The sequence below is a fragment of the Mobula hypostoma genome, chromosome 4 (assembly GCF_963921235.1).
Source record: "Mobula hypostoma chromosome 4, sMobHyp1.1, whole genome shotgun sequence".
Lineage (NCBI taxonomy): Eukaryota > Metazoa > Chordata > Chondrichthyes > Myliobatiformes > Myliobatidae > Mobula > Mobula hypostoma.
In genome coordinates, this window is record NC_086100.1 from 102,294,072 (window position 1) to 102,317,374 (window position 23,303).

The 23,303-nt window shown below is 40.8% G+C and overlaps 1 protein-coding gene across 3 annotated transcripts in view; it reads right to left on the reverse strand.

The window, feature by feature from the left end:
* sorcs2 (sortilin-related VPS10 domain containing receptor 2) overlaps nucleotides 1-23,303 on the reverse strand; it is a 738,192-nt gene that overhangs the window by 153,001 nt on the left and 561,888 nt on the right. For all 3 annotated transcript variants that reach the window (XM_063046317.1, XM_063046318.1, XM_063046316.1), the window contains exons 10-11: nucleotides 22,120-22,266; nucleotides 5,915-6,017 (exon numbers count right to left, since the gene is read on the reverse strand). In XM_063046317.1, the coding sequence (XP_062902387.1) occupies nucleotides 5,915-6,017; nucleotides 22,120-22,266 (250 nt within the window). The remainder of the gene's footprint in view (nucleotides 1-5,914; nucleotides 6,018-22,119; nucleotides 22,267-23,303) is intronic.

Below are 23,303 nucleotides of genomic sequence, written 5' to 3' on the forward strand. Positions count from 1 at the left end.
GGGTGAATTGCAAAGAGAAACGTCAATCCTGATTTTCTGATAGATGGGAAATTGTTGTAAGCGCCTCAAAAACAAGTACAAAGTGCTTTTTTAATGAGCAACTTATGCATAAAGAGTAAGTGTAAATGATTCCAACCTCCAACATTACCAAAATAACTCTGTCTGTACTAGTCTTTTACAGTTATGCAGTAGCACTGTGATACCCAAATCTTGACCAGCTATCAGGAAAGATTCTTAACAAAGTTCAAAGTAAAATTTATTATCAGAGTACATACATGTCACCACATACAACCCTGAGATTCTTTTTCTGCGGACATACTAAGCAAATCTACAGAGCAGTAACTAAACAAACTGTGCAAATACAGATATAAATAAATAGCAATAAATAATGAGCATGAAATAACAATATAACAGGGTCCTTAAATGATGTAGCTATCCCTTTTTTTTTTGTCGCCCAAGAGCCTGATAACTGAGGGGTAGTAACTGATCTTGAACCTGGTAATGAGAGTCCTGAAGCTCCTGTACATTCTACCCAATGGCAGCAGTGAGAAAAGACCATGGCCTGGGTGGTGAGGATGTTTGATGATGGATGCGGCTCTTCTATGCAACATTTCATATATGTGTTCAATGGTTGGGAGCGTTTCACCTGTGACGTACTGGGCCGAATCCATTACCTCTTGTAGGACTTTTTTTGTTCAAAAGCATTGGTGCTTCCAAAAAAATTGAATCTGCTTTTTCATAAAATCACAAAAATCTTGACGTTTTAATAATGTTGAATTAAATCTCCATCTATAAGCCACTTCTTCCTTATCAGCCATTATTATTGTCATTAATAAAGGGGAATGATCTGATAATATTCTTGCTTTATATTCCATATTTTTCACTGTGTTGAATATGCATTGATAATAGAAACAAATCTATCCTTGAGAAAGTTTTATGTCCATGGGAGTAGAACGAATAGTCTCTTTCTTTAGGATTGATTCTTCTCCATATATCAATCAGATTTAAATCCTTCATCAATGATAAAGTTAAATTTACTACCTTCGATTTTATAACAGCCTTGGTTGATCTATCTAAGACTGGGTCTAAGCAAAAATTAAAGTCTCCTCCAATTAATATTTTTTCATGCGCATCCGCCAAATTCAGAAAAGCTTCTTGTATGAATTTTGCATCATTTTCATTTGGTGCATAAATATTCATAAAAGTCCATAGTTCAGAAAAAAGTTGACAATGTATAATCACATATCTCCCCGCAGAATCGGTTATTACATTTTGTATTCTAATTGGTAACGTTTTATTGATCAAAATTGCTACTCCCCTCGCTTTTGAATTAAATGAAGCCGCAACAACACTACCCACCCAATCTCTCTTTAGTTTCTGATGTTCTGTTTCCGTTAGGTGCGTTTCCTGTAAAAAAGCTAAACCTATCTTCATTTTTTTAATATGTGTTAAGATTCTTTTTATTTTCACTGGTCCATTAAGCCCGTTAACATTAAAACTCAAATATTCAATAAATTAGTCATTATTCTTAGCAAAGTTACTCCAATCTAAAACATTATTTATCTTCTCAACTTCCATAGTTCCTTGGGGAATCTCTTTAAACTTCACCATGTTGCTATGTGTCTCCCTCCCAACCTTCCAGGCAGAAAGAAAAAAGAAGAAAGAAAAAGTACAAAAAAAGAAAAAACAAAATACCCCCCCACTAATGTTGTGAATGAAGGATACACAACACTACCCTCCTCCATTTTACGGGTCGTGGCAAAAGCCACGCTTGCACACATGACTAGCGTAGCAATCGATCAGTGCTTCTTCCAGCTCCCCCGCAACAAAAAAACATTATATATATATATATATATATATATATATATATATAGACAAAATTAGTATTACTATTCCCAACTAATATTCCTCCAGTTTTAACCTTTCTTACCCCCCTTGTATAATTAATAATATATTTGTACATTCATCCAGCTTCAAAAATCCATCAAGTCCATTCTTTAACCCAATCTTCATCTTCAATCTATCTCGCTCTCATGGGTTTGTTCTTGTATCTGGTGAGTTTTCAGAGAATCTCGCACAAACTGCTCTGCTTTCTGGTAATCATCAAAAAATCTTTTTTCTCCACCAGACAAAAAAATCTTCAAGGTTGCAGGATAACGCAGTGTAAATTGATAACCATGATCCCATAGGGTTTTTTTCCCTGGTAGTGAGAGTCCTGAAGCTCCTGTACATTCTACCCAATGGCAGCAGTGAGAAAAGACCATGGCCTGGGTGGTGAAGATGTTTGATGATGGATGCTGCTTTTCTATGCAACATTTCATATATGTGTTCAATGGTTGGGAGCGTTTCACCTGTGACGTACTGGGCCGAATCCATTACCTCTTGTAGGATTTTTTTGTTCAAAAGCATTGGTGTTCCTGTACCAGCACGAATGGTCAAATCACTTAGAAATTGAGCAATAATATGCATCAAATGCAGTTGCGTCACATGGTTTCCGATTGTGATTTTCTGAAAATAGATGCCTGATACTGCTAGAAATTGCTTGCCACATCAAAATATATTCAAATAGGAACTACTTGACGTCTATGAGTAATATAACAGTGTAACAACATCTGCTGGCTGAACTACATGTAATATATCAGTGTAACAATGTCTGCTGGGTGAACTGTATGTAATATATCAGTGTAACAATGTCTGCTGTGTGAACTACATGTAATATATCAGTGTACAAACGTCTGGTGGCTGATCTACATGTAATATATCAATGTAACAACATCTGCTGTGTGAACAACATGTAATATATCAGTGTAACAATGTCTGCTGTGTGAACTATATGTAATATATCAGTGTAACAATGTCCGCTGTCTGAACTACATGTAATATATCAGTGTAACAATGTCTGCTGTGTGAACTATATGTAATATGTCAGTGCAACAATGTCTGCTGGATGAACTGCAGGTAATATGTCAGTGTAACAATGTCTGCTGGGTGAACTGAAGGTAATATGTCAAATTAGCAAGCAATTCATGAAGGTGGCTGGCAGGATTTGTGCCCACTGCCCATAGTGTTATTGTTGCTGACAGGCTCCAGATCCATCTGCAAATGCTACTCTGAGATCGTGATCATTTTACACACCGTCTTTTGGCAATTCTCAGACTACATCAACTGCTATTGACATCTAGAATGGGTGGGATGCCTTCTGAGCAGAGCTGGGCAGCTTAGCCTGGAATTGCTGGATTTTAAAAGGTTGAAAGAATGGTTAATTGAAATTTCATGACATCTTGACAGGGTGAATGTGGAAAGGAGGTAGGAGAATCTGGAACGAGGGGTTATAGATTCTAAGCAGAATTTAAGACAGAGAATGCAGTATTTTCTTTCTCCAAGGGTACTGAGTCTTTGGAACTGTCTTCTGCATCGGGTGGCAGAAGCAGACCAAGGCTAAGGTTTACTAAAGGAAGGTTACAGTGGGATGTGTGGTTAATGTTAGAATCAAAATAAGCCATGACCTCATTAAATGACAGAAGAGGTTTGTGGAGGTGTTATCCGCTCCTGCCTTAATTCCTATTGAATGGCATACAAATTACCATAAGAGTGCTTAAAAATATTCCAAAGTTTGAACTGAATCATGAAAGTTAACCTACCACAGCTTTGCTAAAACCCAGCGAAATTTCTAATCTAGTTCTCCTCTCTTGCTCGTTCCCTTCGGCCTATTTATTTTCCATTTACATGTAAATTATCAAATTCCCTTTCTAAAGTGTTACTGAATCTACTTCCAGCATCTTTCATGAAATGAATTCCAAAGCACAGAAACTCAATATCCAGTGATTTGTCGAGGTACCAAGGGTTCTTTTGTCAAACACATTAATTGTGCAGGGGTTCAATCTATCTGCCATTGATAACAGTTTTTATTACTTTTGCTATATAAATGAGCCAATTTATGCTAATCTCTCTGGAAGGGAGCTTTGGACCATATCATTTGTTTTCTAGATAAACTATAATAAATGAAATTACTAACTAACTGCTTTTCCAGTGGCCAGTGAGGTTTTCCAAAACCTTATCATAATGTTTGAGTGGAGTTCTGAGAAACAAACAGCTGATGCTATAGGAAGAGGTACAGTCGACGTTTTGGGCCGAGACCCTTCATCAGGACTAACTGAAAGAAGATCTAGTAAGAGATTTGAAAGTGGGAGGGGGAGGGGGAAGATACGAAATGATAGGAGAAGACGGTAGGGGGAGGGATGAAGCCAAGAGTTGGCCAGGTGATTGGCAAAAGGGATATGAGAGGATCATGGAACAGGAGACCCAGGGAGAAGGAAAAGGGGGAGGGGGGGAAAAACCCAGAGGATGGGCAAGGGGTATAGTGAGAGGGACAGAGGGAGAAAAAGGAGAGAGAGAAAAAGAATGTGCATATATAAATAAATAATGGATGGGATACAGGGGGGAGGTGGGGCATTAGCTGAAGTTTGACAAGTCAATGTTCATGCCATCAGGTTGGAGGCTACCCAGACGGAATATAAGGTGTTGTTCCTCCAACCTGAGTGTGGCTTCATCTTTACAGTAGAGGAGGTCGTGGATAGACAGATCAGAATGGGAATGGGACGTGGAATTAAAATGTGTGGCCACTGGGACTCCCGTTCCCATTCTGATATGTCTATCCATGGCCTCCTCTACTGTAAAGATGAAGCCACACTCAGGTTGGAGGAACAACACCTTATATTCCGTCTGGGTAGCCTCCAACCTGATGGCATGAACATTGACTTCTCAAACTTCCGCTAATGCCCCATCCGTTATTTATTTATACACACACATTCTTTTTCTCTCCCTCCTTTTTCTCCCTCTGTCCCTCTCACTATACCCCTTGTCCATCCTCTGGGTTTCCCCACTCCTCCTTTTCTTTCTCCCTAGGCCTCCTGTTCCATGATCTTCTCATATTCCTTTTACCAATCAACTGTCCAGCTCTTGGCTCCATCCCTTCCCCTCCTGTCTTCTCCTATCATTTTGGATCTCCCCCTCCCCCTCCCACTTTCAACTCTCTTACTAGCTCTTCTTTCAGTTAGTCCTGACGAAGGGTCTCGGCCCGGAACGTCAACTGTACCCCTTCCTAGAGATGCTGCCTGGCCTGCTGCGTTCACTTTGATGTGTGTTGCTTGAATTTCCAGCATCTGCAGAATTCCTCGTGTTAGCTGATTCTGTGATCACTTCGGTCAAGAGTACCTTAGTAACTTGCCTTTTGCTGTTGGTTTATTTTTTGCTTCTGACCAGGTAGTCAATGTGAGTGGCTGACTGAACATGCTGCCTCCTTGTACATCCAGTCTAAGAATACAAAGCTATGGTGTGAACATCAGACCACACATGACAGCTGGTTGTTCAGGGCTTACTCTGTACAGTCAGTTGCCTCTTTCTGCAAGAGATTCCACCTGTCTATATGCTTTTAAGACAGGAAACTGATATAATGTAGTCCTGGCAACATGATGCTCAGGGAAGTGGTCTCAGCACTATAGAGAAAATGTTTCTTTGAACTGAAGGCGTCTTCGTTATAAGCAACACAGTTCGTTATAAGAAACTCAGCAGGCCAGGCAACATCTATGGAAAAAGAGTACAGTCAACGTTCCTCATTATGTTCACCATTCTTTACTAAGAGATTATCAAAAGACGATTAAAAGTGGTCATGATGAACCTTTGCAAAAAAAATACCTGAGGTATAGTTATAGAGTGAAATGCACAACCAGTAATGATGCACAGCAATAGCCACAACTACAAGTTTTAAAGAGATGGTACTGTAGTTGGAATGATTGGTTGACAAGGCTTCCTGTCCAACTGTAAATGAATGCTCAACTCAATTTTTATACATTTCTAATTACCTTTCAAAGAAAAAGAATGATTAAAAATACATTCAAACAAATAATAATATTACCTGCTCCCATAATAAGTCCTGGTGCAGTATCTTTGGTGTGAACAGTGCCTGATACATAAGGGTTATCAGCCCAGCGCAGGTGCAGGTGGACAGAGCAGTCCGGCTACAGAAAAATAGAAGAAAAAAAGTTGCTTATTGGGCCAATTGGAATTGTCTTTATTTGTCCTAAAAGCAATATGCTTGTTTCCAATTGGCAAATAAAAGCCAATGTATGATAGATTAAAATGGCAAAACCTGCTTATTTCAGCTAACATAATTATTCATGTTTTTTAAACATCTGGAGTGTTACACTCTGCTTTGCCACAGATCATACCCAGTCCTTGGAGGGATTACGGCAGTTGCAGCATACAAGAACACACATTCAAACAGAACATAGAACATAGAATAGTATAGCACAGTACAGGCCCTTCGGCCCACAATGTTGTGCCGACCCTCAAACCCTGCCTCCCATATAAGCCCCCACCTTAGATTCCTCCATATACCTGTCTAGTAGTCTCTTAAACTTCACTAGTGTATCTGCCTCCACCACTGACTCAGGCAGTGCATTCCATGCACCAACCACTCTCTGAGTAAAAAACCTTCCTCTAATATCCCCCTTGAACTTCCCACCCCTTACCCTAAAGCTATGTCCTCTTGTATTGAGCAGTGGTGCCCTGGGGAAGAGGCGCTGGTTATCCATTCTATCTATTCCTCTTATTATCTTGTACACCTCTATCATGTCTCCTCTCATCCTCCTTCTCTCCAAAGAGTAAAGCCCTAGCTCCCTTAATCTCTGATCATAATGCATACTTTCTAAACCAGGCAGCATCCTGGTAAATCTCCTCTGTACCCTTTCCAGTGCTTCCACATCCTTCCTATAGTGGCCGAAGACAGAAGGAGATGAGTTATACAGCTCTCGTTGTATGCACATGCAGATCAACTCTTTTGAAGTTAATAACTCATCTCCTTCTGCCTTAGGCCACAAACTTATCAATCACCCCTGCTGTGAATCACTTTCTGGAGGTCCAAGATGCCGACTTCTACAAAGAAGGGATCCGTATGCTCTACGACCGCTGGACTAAGTGTGTAAATGTAGGAGGGGACTATGTTGAAAAATAAATGTGCTAGGTTTTCTAAAATTGACTCCTTCTACCTTAGGCCACGAACTTATTAATGACTCCTCATATAGAAAATTGCTTCAAGACAACCACAACACAACTAAAATCTCCACAAAAATATACACCAATCTCCACCAAAGTACAGAGTCAAAACAGTTTTGTATGCAAAGCACACAAGTTATCATCTCTTTTTCAGAACTACAACAAATTCACTAAAAGGTTTTCGAAGACTAACCTTAAAGGCTGATTTATACTTCTGTGTCAAATGGACACCATAACCTACGCAAGTGGCCTATACGCATTGTGAGCTATACTTGTGCGTTGGTGTGTCTGCGCCGCTCTGCAATTCTGGCATGTCGCACATGCGCACACACCTGCCCGTGCAAGGCTTCATGGTCATGGTAGTCTTTCTCACGGTAAACAAGTTTAAAGCAAGTGTCTTTTTCGTAAAAGCAAAATGTGTCCTCCATAATTTCGGAGGTCTGTGAAGCTTTATGGAAAGCATTGCAGCCAGAGTTCCTTCCCTTCCTGTCAGTCGCCCAATGGGAAACTATTGCAGTGTGTAGGAGGAAATGCGATGCTACCAAGCGGACCAATCACAGTTGCTGCGGTCTGCGTTGCCGCGACGCGTAGTTACATTTTGGGAGAGGTGCGCGTCAGGCTACAGTGTAGGGATCCCCATAGGCTCTGCGTAGGGTTCGCGGCTACGCTGTACCTACGGTGTCAATTTGACGCATAAGTATAAATCAGCCTTTAGTAGTGCACAGGTAGATAAAAGAAATAGAGTATGTCACAGTTAAAGCTTTCTTCTGTTTGTATAAAGATCACTAGTGTTATTAACACCTAGTTTATGTGTTAAATGGATGAAAATGAATTATTAAGGAAAATATGTTTAAGTTCTGAGAGCAAAAACAAGTTGCCAACTTTCTATTTTCAGGAGCTGTTCAATTTTTTTTCCCTCATTTAGTATTTTTCCTACTAAAACACACATCAGGTTAACAAAGATGTACCTGTACTGAGCTTCATTATTATATCAGCCAGTTGTTTATGCCTTAACTTCTTAGCTAAATCTTTGACTTTTACGCAAACAACAGGAATTCTGCAGATGCTGGAATGTTTGACTTTTACACTAGCTTTACAATCAGGAGTATTTTCTTACAGTATAAGGTGGTCAGGCCTAAACCATTTTGCTGACCATTCTCATCAGTCCCATTCTGAAATTATTTTCCTGAAACATACTCTCACTCACATGCCCAGCAATTCCTCCGGATTCTTCTGACAGCCATTCTTGAGGTAACTTGTGGTAGTCAATCAATCCAATTACAGGGAGAATATCTAAAACTCCATACAGACAACACTCGAGGTCAGGATTGAAGGTGGGTCACTGGAGACAAGCAGCAGCAGCACTAGAACGAGAGCTTCCTCTGTGTCTAGATTGTTCACTTTGTAAATACAGTGATATTTGTCTCAGATTCTAGAGAGATTGAGTCAGATCCCAAATTTTAAAATCCTTGGCAATATACTCCAGCCTGAAAATCACATTACCCCAATGGGAATGCTCCAACTAGAGTAGAACACATTGGCTAAAAAGTATCTGAAAGATTGCAATAAATCATTACTACATGAAGTTTGTATGACACTTTTAAATTTTATTTGACTATACATTGCAGAGTAGGCCCTTCCAGCCAGGTCGTCCCGGTAACCCACTCCGCAACCCTGATTAACCCTTACATTGACCAGTTAACCTACCCGGTACATCTTTGGAAACCAGAGCACTCCGGGAAAACCTGCAGATTCCCGGGAGAGGAAGTACAGAGTCTCCTTACAGAATTGAACTCGAACTCCGATTCCCCGAGCTGGAAGAGCGTCACCCAACCGTGGCTACTTTTGAGACAGCCTTACCCGCAAACAAAATTCCACAAAACATATGACCCAAAGATCCCCTCAGTCTCTGCAGACAAATTCATTTTCTTGCAATTACTTACAGGAAAAAAGAAATACAACAGAATTTTACGAAAAACTATACCAAGACAGACAAATACTGACAAACAACTAATGTGCAAACTTTGTACTGAGAATGTGAATTGTAAAAGAGTCAATGAAGGAGAGTCTGCAAATCATAAAATCAGTTTAGAGTTGCACTGAATGATGTTATCCACACCAGTTCAAGAGCACAATGGTTGTATGGTAACAACCATTGCTGAACCTGAGGATTTTGTACCTCCTGCACAATGGAAGCAGAAGGATGAGGACATGACCTGGATGGTGGGTGCTTCTGTAGATGGATATGCGTTCTTGCAGCAGCCTCCATATAAATCTACTCTGTGGTGGGAAAGGTGAACACTGTCATCTCTTGTGTCTCCATAACCTCGTCTACCTCCAACAAAAAATTCTAAAAAGTAGAAGCTTGAGTCGTTCTCTTGAGTAAAAGGAAAGGTTAGTGGGAGGGACAGAAGGGGTGAGAGAGTGAGAAGAGGGGAGAGGAGGGCTAGAGGGAGTATTAGAGAGAAACATTGGGGAGGAATAGGGGATGAAGGGGACAGAGGGTAGGGGAGAGGAAGGGGAGAGAGGGTAGGGGAGGGCAGGGGGAGGGAGAGAGAGGGGGTTGAGAGGGTGAAAGAGACAGAGAGAGAGAGAGAGAAGGGGAGAGACAGCTAAATACCAGCCTTTCAAATTTTATTCAGTCGTCATCTTTAATTGTGATTCATCTTTATCAAAAATACATTGTATATACAGTAGTTGTCCACTGGCCTTCAGCCTCTCCATCATTTGTGAGCTCTCATGGCTTAAGTGTCTAAACTCCTTTTGATCCACTTTGATCCATATTCCTCGACACCCTTACCGAAATAAGACATCTACTGACCTTTGTTGCTGCATCTATTTTTTCTTAGCTAGCTACCTCCGAGCAGGTCAAAATGCGAGTGAAGTAACCACTGCAAACCAACCCTGATTCATCTTCCTTCAATCAGTGAATAAAACATCATACATACAAGCTTTGTACTCATTCACCAGATCTTATATTTATGGAAATAAAGCCATGGTGAAATGTCCCACTCTGAAATATCTGTGTGCATCAGATGTGGTAAGGCAGAAGTGGAGAATTGATAATCATTTTAAATTTGAACTCCACAGCAATATCAAACTATTTGACAATAGATGACAAAAAATCAGGCATAACTTGTTAGATTTCAACATCATCCTGGCCACTCAGTGTATTTATTTACTGAGATACAGGGTGGAATAGGCCCTTCTGGCCTTTGAGAGTGTTGCTCAGCAACCCTAGCCTAATCACAGGAGAATTTACAATGACTGATTCACCTAGCAACCGGTACATCTTTGGACTGTGGGAGGAAACCGGAGCACCCGGAGGAAACCCTCACAGGCAACAGTGGGAATTGAGCCCAGGTTTCTGGTAATGCACAGCATTGTGCTAACCACGAAGTCTGACATTAAATGAAATATAGAACATCATTTGCCTAATTGTTGTAGAGCAATATAAATTAGTTTACAACTGAGACTACAATTCTTGGGCAGAAAGCCCAGTTAAAAAGATGATAAAAAATAAGGACCATGATAAATTTGGAAGTCTATAAATTTCTAATGATTGAAGTAATTGAATTTGTTATTACCAGGTGACTGTTGAATATCATTTTTTAATGTTAAAGTGCACTGATGTATTTACCCTGGTAATGATAAGATAGCTACTTGTGCCTGGTGACGTCATTATGCACAGGTTGAGTAGAGCAAAGAGTTGCCATGTTCGAGAGAGAACCATGTTTCAGTGCTCTTCTCAGGTTTGGCGAGGGAAGATTTTCGCGAGTAAAATTAATCAGTGCTGTATTACGTGAATGGGTGACGTTCCTTATCGGTCTATGTGAGCACGGAAAACTCGTTTCAAGGTCTAGCCTGTGTGTGTTTGGAAGTTAAGCACGCCTGTGCCAAGTAATTGCCACTACCGTATTGGTTCTGTATACTTTGTTTTAGTTATTCTCATACTGCATATGTAACAAGGGTGCGAGCCGAAATTAAACTGAGATTGTAACAGCAGAAACTGTTTTTTTTAAATTCATTTCATTTTTTAAAAAATTCATTTCCTTGTTTTTTTATTTTTGATACCATCTTTCTGCATTAAAACATCTAAAACAGATAAAGGAATTAAAGACCCGGAAAAGTTCTTGTTGTCCTATGTGTGTATTTTTCCCCAGGCTACAAAACATCTTATGCACGTTGGTCTTCTATGCAAGTCCTGATATTCATTATCCAAAATGAGCAATATTTCATTAATAATATTTGCAATTTAACTACAAACCCAGCTCTACTCAAAAAAAGTGGAACTCCACCATATCTTAAATTTCTCAGAAAAAAAATACAAAATAAAATGAAAAGTTAATGAATTTGCACAGAAAAAAATATTCTCCTTCAGTGACAATGTAGATTGAATCAGATACATAATGTTTGGCTGAACTGCTGTTGCCCACTCTGTGTCTTTTTCTATTTCAACCATGGTAAAGGCAACAAGGAACAAACAAGGCATTTCAGGAACATAAAAATTCAAGAGAACACTTAAGAGAGAAATTAGGAGGGTTAAAAGAGGGCATGAAGTTGTTCTGGCAGACAAGGTGGAGGAGAATTCCAAGGACATTTACAGATATATCAAGAGCAAAAGGATAACAAAGGACAAAATTGGTCCATTTGAAGATCAGCATTGTCATCTGTGCATAGAACCGAAAGATAATGGGGGAGATTTTAAAAAAGATACCGTATTTTTGCATCTGCATTTACTTAGGCAATGAACATAGAGCCTATAGAACTGAGGCAATATGGTGGTGAGGTTGCGGATTGTATCTCTGTTACAGAAGATGAGGAGCTTGCTGTCTTGAGGCCGTGTGGGAGACTGTTGCAGAAATTGCAGGGGCCCTGTCAGAGGTATTTAAAACGTCCTTATCCACAGGTAAGGTACCTAAGCACTGGAGGACAGCCTTCCTCACTGTCTATTACCTCCATTTCTGTTATAACCATATAACAATTACAGCACGGAAACAGGCCATCTTGGCCCTTCTAGTCCGTGCCGAACTCCTACTCTCACCTAGTCCCACCGACCTGCACTTAACCCATAACCCTCCATTCCCTTCCTGTCCATGTATCTATCCAATTTAACTTTAAACAACAACATTGAACCTGCCTCAACCACTTCTGCTGGAAGCCACACAGCCACCACTCTCTGAGTAAAGAAGTTCCCCCCCATGTTACCCCTAAACTTTTGCCCTTTAACTCTCAACTCATGTCCTCTTGTTTGAATCTCCCCCACTCTCAATGGAAAAAGCCTATCCATGTCAACTTATCAATCCCCCTCATAATTTTAAACACCTCTATCAAGTCCCCTCTCAACCTTCTATGCTCCAAAGAATAAAGACCTAACTTGTTCAACCTTTCTCTGTAACTTAGGAGATGAAACCCAGGCAACATTTTAGTAAACCTCCTCTGTACTCTCTCAATTTTATTGACATCTTTCCTACAATTCGGTGACCAGAACTGTACACTATACATGTACTTCAAATTTGGCCTTACCAATGCCTTATACAATTTCAACATTACATCCCAACTCCTATACTCAATATCTGTTGTTCATGAAAAGTTCTAAGAATAAGCTGGGGAATTATAGACTGGTGAGTCTGATGTCAATAGTGGGTAAATTGTTGGAAGGTATTCTAAGGAACAGGATATATAAGTATTTGGATAGACAGGGCCTGACTAGGAATAGCCACATGGTTTTTCCCATGGTAGGCAATGTCTAACCAATCTGAAAAAGATTTTTGAGGAGGTTAACAAGGAAGTTGATGAAGATAAAGCAGTGGACCTTATATACAAGGACTTTAGAAAGCTGCATGGGTCCAGAAGATTCATTCACTTGGCATTCAGGATGAAGTAGTAAATCTGACTTAATGTTGGTTTAGCAGGAGAAACCAGAGAGCAGTAGTAGATGGCTGCCTCTCTGACTGGAGGCCTGTGACTAGTGGAGTGCTGCAGGGATCGGTGCTGGGTCTGCTGTTGTTTGTCATCTATACCAACGATCAGGATGATAATGTGGTTAACTGGATCAGGAAATATGCAAATATACCAAGATTGGAGTTGGAGGTGGTGGACAGCAAAGGCGGCTATCAAACCTTGCAGCAGGATCTGGACCAGCTGGAAAAGTGGACTGAAAAATGGCAGATGGAATTTAATGGAGGCAAGTGCTTTGCAGTTTAGGAGGACAAACTCAGTTAACACAATGAACAGTAGGGCACTGAAGAGGGCACAGCAGACGAATGTAGGAATACAGATCCATAATCCATTGATAGAGGTGTCATAGGTTGATAGGGTCATAAAAAAAGCTATTGCAATGTTGTACTTCATAAATCAAAGTACTGAGTACAGGAATTGGGATGTTGTGTTGAAATTACATAAGACTTTGGTGAGGTCTGATTTGGCTAACATTCCAAATGTTAGTAAATCAAACAATTGGCACAGGTAAGTTATTGGAGAGGATTCTGAAGGATTATGGGCCAGACATTGGCAACTGGGACTTGGATGGACGTCTTGGTAGGCATGAGCCAGCTCTGCCAAAGGACCTGTTTCAGTGCTGTGTGACTCTATTGTGTGTGGTCGTGTAATTGCAGAATGGATGTGGATGTTTTAAGGAGCAAAAGAGTTTTGACTGGTACTTTGCATTGATAAGAGAGAGTTAGTCATACAACATGCTACCAGGAGAGATGAGGGAGACAGAAAGAATAGTGACATTTAAGGGGCATTTACACAGACATATGAAGCGATGGGGATGGAGGCAGAAACGGTTAGTTTAATGGTTGGCACCAACATCATGGGGCTAGAGGTCTGATTCTGTGCTGAACTGTTCTGTGAACTTTCAAGTCTGTCTTCATGGCTGAACCTTTCTATCCCAGGTAATATCTTGGTAAATCATCTCCATCCTATGCTCCCATAGAATGCCACATGCCAGGTGCCGAACAGTTTAAATCTCTAATTTTTTTTACAGCTGCGCGGATCAACTATTGCTCTGAGCAGAAAATTTGTACATGGCCTGAAAACTGTGCAGCACTTAAATTTTTTTTTTTAATATGCATACTATGACTATTTAGGATGAAAATTGAAAAATCACATAGTTTTGATTTTATTTACTAATTGAAGGGTAGAATTAAATACAGTACAACAAAAAAACCTCTCACATTGCGTAAACTTTTTCTTGTCTGTCTTTATTACAAATCCATTGTCTCTAATCACTGTCCAGATTAGTTTCGCATCCAGATGAAAGATACGTATTAATCCTCATTAGGTCATCCAAACGTTCCACTTCTAATCTGTTTCTAGATCTACATTTGATTGAATTCATAAGACTGAATCCATGTTCGCAGTCAGCACTAGAAGCCTAAAATGTTCCAATGATGTCAACAAGAATTGACACTTCTTCAAATTCTTTGTTTCTAAGCACATAGTTCAATACATCATCTGAATTGAGCCAGCCTTAACTTTCTCAGAAATGCCAAATTTGAAATCACATTATTGTTATGACATTTTTGAGGCAATGCTTTTGTCATAGTTCTTAATAGTAGTTGAGTATTATTTTTGTCAGTCGTATAACATTCTCTTTCGAAATCCAAAATTCGCTACATTCGCAAAAGCAACAGGGTCAAAAGCTTGCCGTTCTCTTAAGTCATAGTCAGGAAATCCATTATCAAAGTGATTACACACATGTTGACTGAATCAAATAGGTGCAGTATTGACATCAGAACTTTTAAGATGCAAACAGATCTCTCACTTCATCACTCCTATAGATAGCATTGCCACAATACTGTGACGGTAACTTGCTAACTTTTACTTTTGCATTTTGCAGTGCTTTTCTGAAAGAATTTACAATGAGATGCCAAATCTTCTGAAACACTGTTAGCAATAGTGCTTATTGTTACAACAGTGTTGTAACTTGAAACATTGACAATTTAAATACATTGAAGCTCTAAAATATTTCAAAGTAAAGGTTATGGTACGTTTATTATTTAGAAAATTTATGGATTATATTCATTAACACATAATTACAGGGTATTTCACAATTATATTAACATAGATTTCAAAACAACATTAGCATAATTTCAAAATTATATTACCATAATTTCAAAATTACATTAACATCACATAAAAGAAATTTCCAGCTGCATGGTAACAAAGGCTATGTGCACAGGAGCATTTCAGTTACTGTGTGGCTGCTCACCCGAGCAGCTTAGAGAGAACAATGGACCTGGACTACTTCTAGATTTGTACTGGTGCAAGATTCCCTCCAAGTTTCACATCATGGAGACATGCAAGTATCATACTGTTCCTCCATTGTCTGTGTGAGAAAATGAAACTTCCTCCCAGCTTCAGTGCAAGAGCACTTTCACTATATAGAATACAATTGTTCCAGCAAGCAACACACAGCAAAGTTGCTGGTGAACGCAGCAGGCCAGGCAGCATCTCTAGGAAGAGGTACAGTCGACGTTTCGGGCTGAGACCTTTCGTCAGGATTAACTGAAGGAAGAGCTAGTAAGAGATTTGTAAGTGGGAGGGGGAGGGGGAGATCCAAAATGATAGGAGAAGACAGGAGGGGGAGGGATGGAGCCAAGAGCTGGACAGGTGATTGGCAAAAGGGATATGAGAGGATCATGGGACGGGAGGCCCAGGGAGAAGGAAAAGGGGGAGGGGGGAAAAACCCAGAGGATGGGCAAGGGGTATAGTGAGAGGGACAGAGGGAGAAAAAGGAGAGAGAGAGAAAGAATGTACATAAATAAATAACGGATGGGGTACAAGGGGGAGGTGGGGCATTAGTGGAAGTTTGAGAAGTCAATGTTCATGCCATCAGGTTGGAGGCTACCCAGAGGGAATATAAGGTGTTGTTCCTCCAACCTGAGTGTGGCTTCATCTTTACAGTAGAGGAGGCCGTGGATGTAAAAAGTTGGAGGATCACCTGTTTTTAATGAATTCATAATAAATACCTCCTCTCTCTGTATGGTCCAACAGTATGGTGGATTTTCAACAGACCAAACCAAAATGAAGACGAAAGAGCATTCAAGACAAGTCAGGGAGTGATAACAGAGAAGCACAAATCTGGGGACGGGTACAGGACCATCTCAGTGGCACTGAACATACCTAGGAGCTCAGTGTAATCCATTGTGGAAAAAGTGGAAAAAATATGAAACAACATCCACACTGCCTAGGTCATGCCACCCCTCCAAATTTACTCACTGAAGAAGAATGGCACTTGTTAGAGAGGCTACTGTGATGCCAACAGTCACTATGAGTGAGCTACAGAAATCAGTGGCTGCAACTGGAGAGGAAGTTCATGGATCCACAATCTCTGAGGCCTTGTATAAGAAGGGTATTTATGGAAGAGGCTTCCTTGCCTGTGAAGACTTTGCATAGTGTCACTTACAAGATACAAGATACAAGAAGGTCTTGTGGTCGAATGAGACTAAAATGGAACTTTTTGGCCTCAATACCAAGTGGTACATGTGCCATATATCTAATAGGTTGACCACCGATTTTCCGGAAATTGATGGTTCGGCTTCTCTTTTAATTCAGATGAAATTACAAGGTGTAGCTTAGTAGTTTACTGGGCGGCCACCGGATGGCACTATGTGTAGTACACGCAGCACCACCTGTGGTGAGACTAACTTTGACAAAAGCAGCTATTTTTATCATTTACATTGCACTTATTGGTGGTGGACCTGATATTTTGTGCTTATTTTTCGTAAATTTAACCTTAGCTATGGCTTCTAAGATAAGTGCAAGTTCCAGTCAAATGTAAGCATCAGTCCGTATCAATCCCAGGGAAGTTTGAAATGTTGAAAAAAAACTGGACCAAGGTGCTTCTGTGCGTAAGCTGTGTGACTTATATGGCATTGGTTCATCAACTGTGTATGATATAAAGCCCCAGAGAGAAAAACAATTAGCAATTCTATGCAAACAGTGATTCACTAAAGCAAATGAGCATTAAAAAAGACTATGAGAGTTGGTAAGAGCACTGAACATGATCGGGTGATGATTGTATAGTTTCACCAGTGTCGGAGTTATGGAGTCGACTTATCAGGCAGTCCGATAATGAACCAAGCTAGGTTGTCCCATGAAGAACTTAAATTAGAACATGCTTGCGACTACAGTGAAGGATGGCAAAGGTTTAAGAAGCCCCATGGAATTTCCATGCATAAAAAGTCTGGAGCAAAATGATCTGCAAACTATGAAGGAGCTACCGAGTATGTGGATGAATGAAAACCTCAGTCCTGAACAGGTGCATAATGCAGATGAAACTGCATTACACTCGCGATGCACACGAGGAAAACATCAGCAACAGAAGATGAAGATGATCCCACAAGATTCAAACAATCTAAGGACAGAGTCACCATTTTATGGTGCTCCAACGCAGCAGGTACTCACAGATGTAAACCACTGGTGATCGGAAAAAGTAAGTGCCCTAGGAACTTGAAAGGTGTTAAAATCTACCCAGTAACACATGCAAATAAAAATAGCTAATTTACCACCGATATTGTGTTAGAGTGGTTTAATAAATATTTTGTGTCAGAAGCAGAGCACATTGCATATCTGTGGGGCTACCCAAAGACTGCAAAATTCTTCTTATTTTAGATAATTGTTCAGCTCACCCCAAAGCTGAACATGTAAGAATAATGTTTCTACAGTGCATTTACCACCAAACTGTACATTGCTTATCCAAGCCCAAGACCACGGAATACCACACTCTCTAAAGGCCAAGTATTGCTCACTTTTGATGAAACATCTTTTAGATGAGACGAATGCTGGTAATTCTGTACAAACATTTATTAAAGAATTTAACATGAAGGACGTCCTTTGGTTCATTGCTAGAGGGTGGAAGAAGATGGAATCTTCAACACTAAAGAGTGGCTGGTATAAGTTGTGGTCTGCCTTGATTTTGATAATGAGCCTGAAGAAAAGCTTGACAGTGATTTTACAGGATTTCATGTACCAAACGAGAAAGTAGTTGTTCATGATTTGCTTGCGTATGCAAAAAGTGTTACAGGACTTACCTGCTTTCAAAGATCTAGCAAGTAGTCTTAATGAAGAAAACCTACATGAGTGGATGATTGTCGATGACAGGACACCTGTTATGCATCACGTTATGGACTGAGAAATTATAGACAGGTTTGATAAAAACACTGCCAGTGATGAAGATGAGATGGATGAAACCGAAAGGCTCACTATTGACAAGTTAGTTGAGTGATTTAGTCAAAGGGTTAGAGAAATGTACCTTCATTACAGAACAAGAGCTAATGAATTTTTACTTGATGCAAGAAAAATTACACAGGGAGAGATCAAAACACATGAAACAATTTCACCTGGATGAAGTGTTTAAAAAGAAAACTGAGAAGTAATATTCTGTGTAAGTGAAACTCCTCGGTTTCCTTGGGCTACTAAATCTGGGGAATACACACTCCGGTCCTGCCAAGTCTGTGAGATCGGGACGACTCTCCCACCTCAAATCCCGGCCTGTGTGGGTGCTACCCTGTTACAACTCGGTGCCAGCAAATAAGACAGCACACTGCATACAGGTAAAGGAATTGTATTTATGAATATTAACTAAAGGGTTAGTAAAGAAAAGAAAGAAACAAACAAAAAGGGCCCATTATAATTAAACAGTCAAACGTGCACAGGTTGGAGCTCAGCTCTTCCAAAACTCATATTCACCAATCCTCAGTAGACCTCTGTACCTTGCTGCATTTAATCACACACCCCCCCACCCCTCCAGGTTGGATCCTACGACCGGTTCTCTCCAGCATCCTTTCTCTTCATCCCCCATTGAACAAAGACCACAGTTCACACCGGTATCAAGCATACAAAAAAAATTCCCCGACTGGACGGCTCACATTCCAAACACCCATTATCTCTGACCATAACCTGACACTGCTTCGACAAAAAGTCCATTACAGTAGCAGTGAAACCTCTACCAGGGTATTACAATTACACAGGCACAGCAATTAATAAATTTACATTTAATTTTTGTTTAATTAATAATCCCTTTTAAGTTTGTACAGTCCATTTTTGCCATTATTATTGTGTGACCTCTTTTAATCCTGCAAAAACGTTAATCTGGCAAGGTTCAGGAACCAAGGGTGTGGGAAAATCGGTGGTCAACCTGTACTGTGCATCAGCCAGGTAACATCATCCCTTCAGTAAAGGACATTGGATGTAGCATCATGCTATGGGGATGCTACTCACAGAGATTTGGACAACGAAGAAGTGGTAGCAGGAGGCAGAGGAACAGCAAAGGATTTGCTTCAAATTGGTGGACTGGGCCATATTCAAGGACTCATCTGTGGATGTGAATGAATACACCATGGTTGTCACAGACGTCAATAAAACAGTTGTAGACCAGTGTCCCCACAAAATCACTTAGATCAAGGGTGCCCAACCTTGTACATTCCATGCGTCAATTTTTTCACTCACGGGTTCAGATGTGCCATACAACTCTTGTACTCCCATTCAATTCTTGTAAAAATATGTGAATATAGAAGTCATGTGCGAAAAAATCGCATCTGAACTTGTGCGTGAAAAAATTGGTGCATGGAATGTAAAAGGTTGGCCACCCCTGATTTAGATACTTCCCCAACAAGAAGCCCATTATGAACGATGAGATCCACAATCTGCTGAGGGTCACATCAGAGGCAAGAGGTGGAGGAACCATCACAAGCTCCCACAGCCCCAAAGATCCTGTGATTTAGTCTCTGAGGCTGTCATATGAGCAGCGTTCAGGAAGGAGAACCCATATAAGGTATCCGGCCCAGATGGGGATCATGGCCAAGTACTAATGATCTGGCTGGTGCGTTCACCGAGATCCTTAACCTCTTGCTTCACAGTCTGAGGTACACAGCTGCTTCAAGCAGGCTTTGCTGATTCCGGATTAAGAAGTAACCTGCCTCAATGACTGTCATCCTGCAGTACACGCAGCACCTCCACAGACATGATGAACCACATCTACTCCTGTCTGAGAGCGACTGGGTCTGCTCCAATTTGCCCACCGGAGCAACAGGTCCACAGTAGATGCCAACTCATTGGCTCTCCACTCAACCCTGGAACATCTGGATAGCAAAGATGCACACGTCAGGATGCTCTTTATCAAATATAGCTCGACTTTCAATACCATTTTTCCCTCAAAATGATTAATAAACTCTAAATCCACCTTGTGCAATTGGATCCTCTATTTCCTCACTTGCAGACTCTAGTTAGTTTGGATTGGCAACAACATCTGCTCCGTGATCTGCATCAGCATAGGTACACCACAAAGCAGTGTGCTTAGCCCCCTGCTGTACCCGCTTTATACTTATGACTGTGTGGCTAAGTACAGCTCCAATGCCATATTTAAGTTCGCTGACAACATCACTACCGTAGGCCGAATCAAAGGTGGTGAAGAGTCAGCATATAGGAAGGAGATTCAAAATCTGCCTGAGTGATCCCAACAACCATCTCTTCATTTAATGTCAGCAAGACCAAGCAGCTGACTAATGACTTCAAGACCAGAGGTCCATGAGCCAGTCCTCATCGGAGGATCAGAGGAGGAGAGTCAGCAACTTCAAATTCTTTGGTGCTATCATGTCGGAGGACCTGTCTTGGGCCCAGCACATAAGAGCAATTGCGAAGAAAACACAGCAGCATCTCTACTTCCTTAGGAGTTATGGAGATTCGATATAACATGGAAAACGTTGACAAACTCCTATAGAAATGTGGTGGTGAGTATAATAAGGAGCTGCATCACAGCATGGTAGGGAAAAACCCTGAACAGGTCTTCTGCTGCTGTAGCCCATCCACTTCAACGTTTGACATGCTGTGTTTTCAAAGATGCTCTTCTGCACACCATTGTTATAATTCATGGATACTTGAGTTACTATCACCTTCCTGTCAAGCTTGAACCAGCCTGGCCATTCTCCTCTGACTTCTCTCATTAACAAAGGCTTTTCACTCACAGAACTGTCGTAATTTTGTATTTTGTACCATTCTCTGTAAACTCTACCAGGGGTTCCCAACCTGAAGACCACAGACTCCTTGCTTAATGGTATTAGTCCATGGCATAAATAAGATCCGGAACCTCCGCTCTACACACTTGTGCATGAAAATCCCAGGAGATCAGCAGTTTCTGAGATACTCAAACCACCCCATCTGGCACAACAAACATTTCACAGTCAGTCACTTGGATCGCATTTCTTCCCCACTCTGATGTTTGGTCTGAACCTCTTGAACATGTCTGCATTGAGCTGCTGCCACGTGATTCATTGATTAGATAGTTGTGTTAACGAGCAGATGTACAGGTGCATCTAAAAAAAGTGGTTACTTAGTGTATATTATTATTTCAGCCACTGCTATTAATTGAGAATTATTAGCAATCAGTAAAGAATGCTTGCTTATAAGTTCTATCCCATTTAGTTGCTGCAGAGAATAAGCGATGGATGCAATAGAGTAGAAAATGAACGGTGCCAATTTTCTTTCGAGTACTCTGTAGGATATTGGGTCACAATGTTTCAAAGGGCACTTGTCATTGGTTAGTCACAAATCCACCAAAGTTTCTTAGCTCTGCAGCTGTGCAAATCATACAACTGCCATAGGCTTCAAACTTCAACAGTCAGGAACAGAGCAGCAGGGAACAGCAAATCATTTTGAAAACTGTTTATATTGACCACAGAGACCTTTACTTGGCTTCATAACAAGGGTTTCCTGCTGCAATGTGTCAGCACAGAGAGGGTCACACAAAGGGCTGGATTCTGCTGTGCCTGCTGCACGGTGAAGTGACAGCAGCTGTGAAAACCGGAGCAGGAAGTACTGGGATCCGTGCTGCTTTCCCTGTTTGCAAGACCTACCATGGCTAAGTATGCAGGCACTTTCTGGCCGGGATTGTGTTGTCATACTGTGAAACTATTGCATAAAATGAATCAACAGAGTGGAATCATGCAACAATGTTTCAATATCCCAAGAAAAAAGCACACGACTTTCAAGGCAATGATAATTTGCAATTAAAACCAACAAGAAGAACTGAACAGCGCCAATATCTGGAGAGAAGCTTACCAGGTGACAGTTGGTTGGCTTGCCGTTCATATCAGTTGCAGGTGGAGTCAATAACTGCCAATCACGACCTTTGTTGTAAGTGATGTAAGTTTTCACTTTACCATTTACTTTTTTATTTGCCAGGAAAACTCCTTTAACTCCTTGTACCTTTAAGAAAAACACAAGTGGAAAGGAAAAGTAAGTGGTGAACTTTACAGGCCTGAAGTGTCACCAACCCATCGTCCACAAAGATCTCTCCAGCACAACTCCTCTTCCCAATCTTGGCTCATTGTTTTGTAGGTGACTACACATCAAAAGCTCATCCAAGTACTTTTCAACATGATAATAGTTCTGCTTTTATGCTCATTCTTCTAGGTAAGAAACATTTTATTTATCTTCCCCATCATCCTTTTACCAATTACCTGTAATCTATGCCCCTAGTCTAGTTCTCAGTGAACAACAGCTACTTTTTCTTTAAAACCAGGCCGCTCAGAATCCGGACTTGAAATAGCTCACTCTCTCACCCGGTAACTTAAAATTGCTCACTCTCTCTCCACTTCTGATCCCTCTGTGAGGACTGGTGAGTGTTCCCTCAGCCTACCCCTTCTGAAGTTCTCAATCAGTTCCTTGGTCTTACTGACGTTGAGTACAAGGTTATTACTGCAACACCACTCAACTAGCTGATCTACCTTGCTCCTGTATGCCCTCTCGTCACCATCTGAAACGCTGCCAACAATGTATCATCAGCAAATTTATAGATAGCATTTGTGTTGTGCCAGATTGTGGTCTTCCAGTTAGGAAGTCAAGGATCTAATTTCAGAGGGAGGACCAGATGCTCAGGTTTTGTAACTTATCAATCAGGGCTGTAGGAGTGATGGAGTGAAACACTGAGCTGTAGTCAATAAACAGAATCCTGTCATGGGTACTTGTCTCAAGATTTTATACAGTTCTATTTAATATCCAGTCAGACTCCTTTATTCACATTAATTTGTTGATAGTTACAACTCCAGCTTGGCATTCAATACCATCATCTCCTCGAAACTAATCAATAAACTTCAGGACCTTGGCCTCAATACCTCCTTGTGCAACTGGATCTTCAATATCCTCACTTGCAGACCCCAGTCAGTTCCGATTGGTAACAACGTCTCCTCCACCATCTCCTTCAGCACAGGTGCACCAGAAATCTGTGTGCTTGTCCTCTGCTC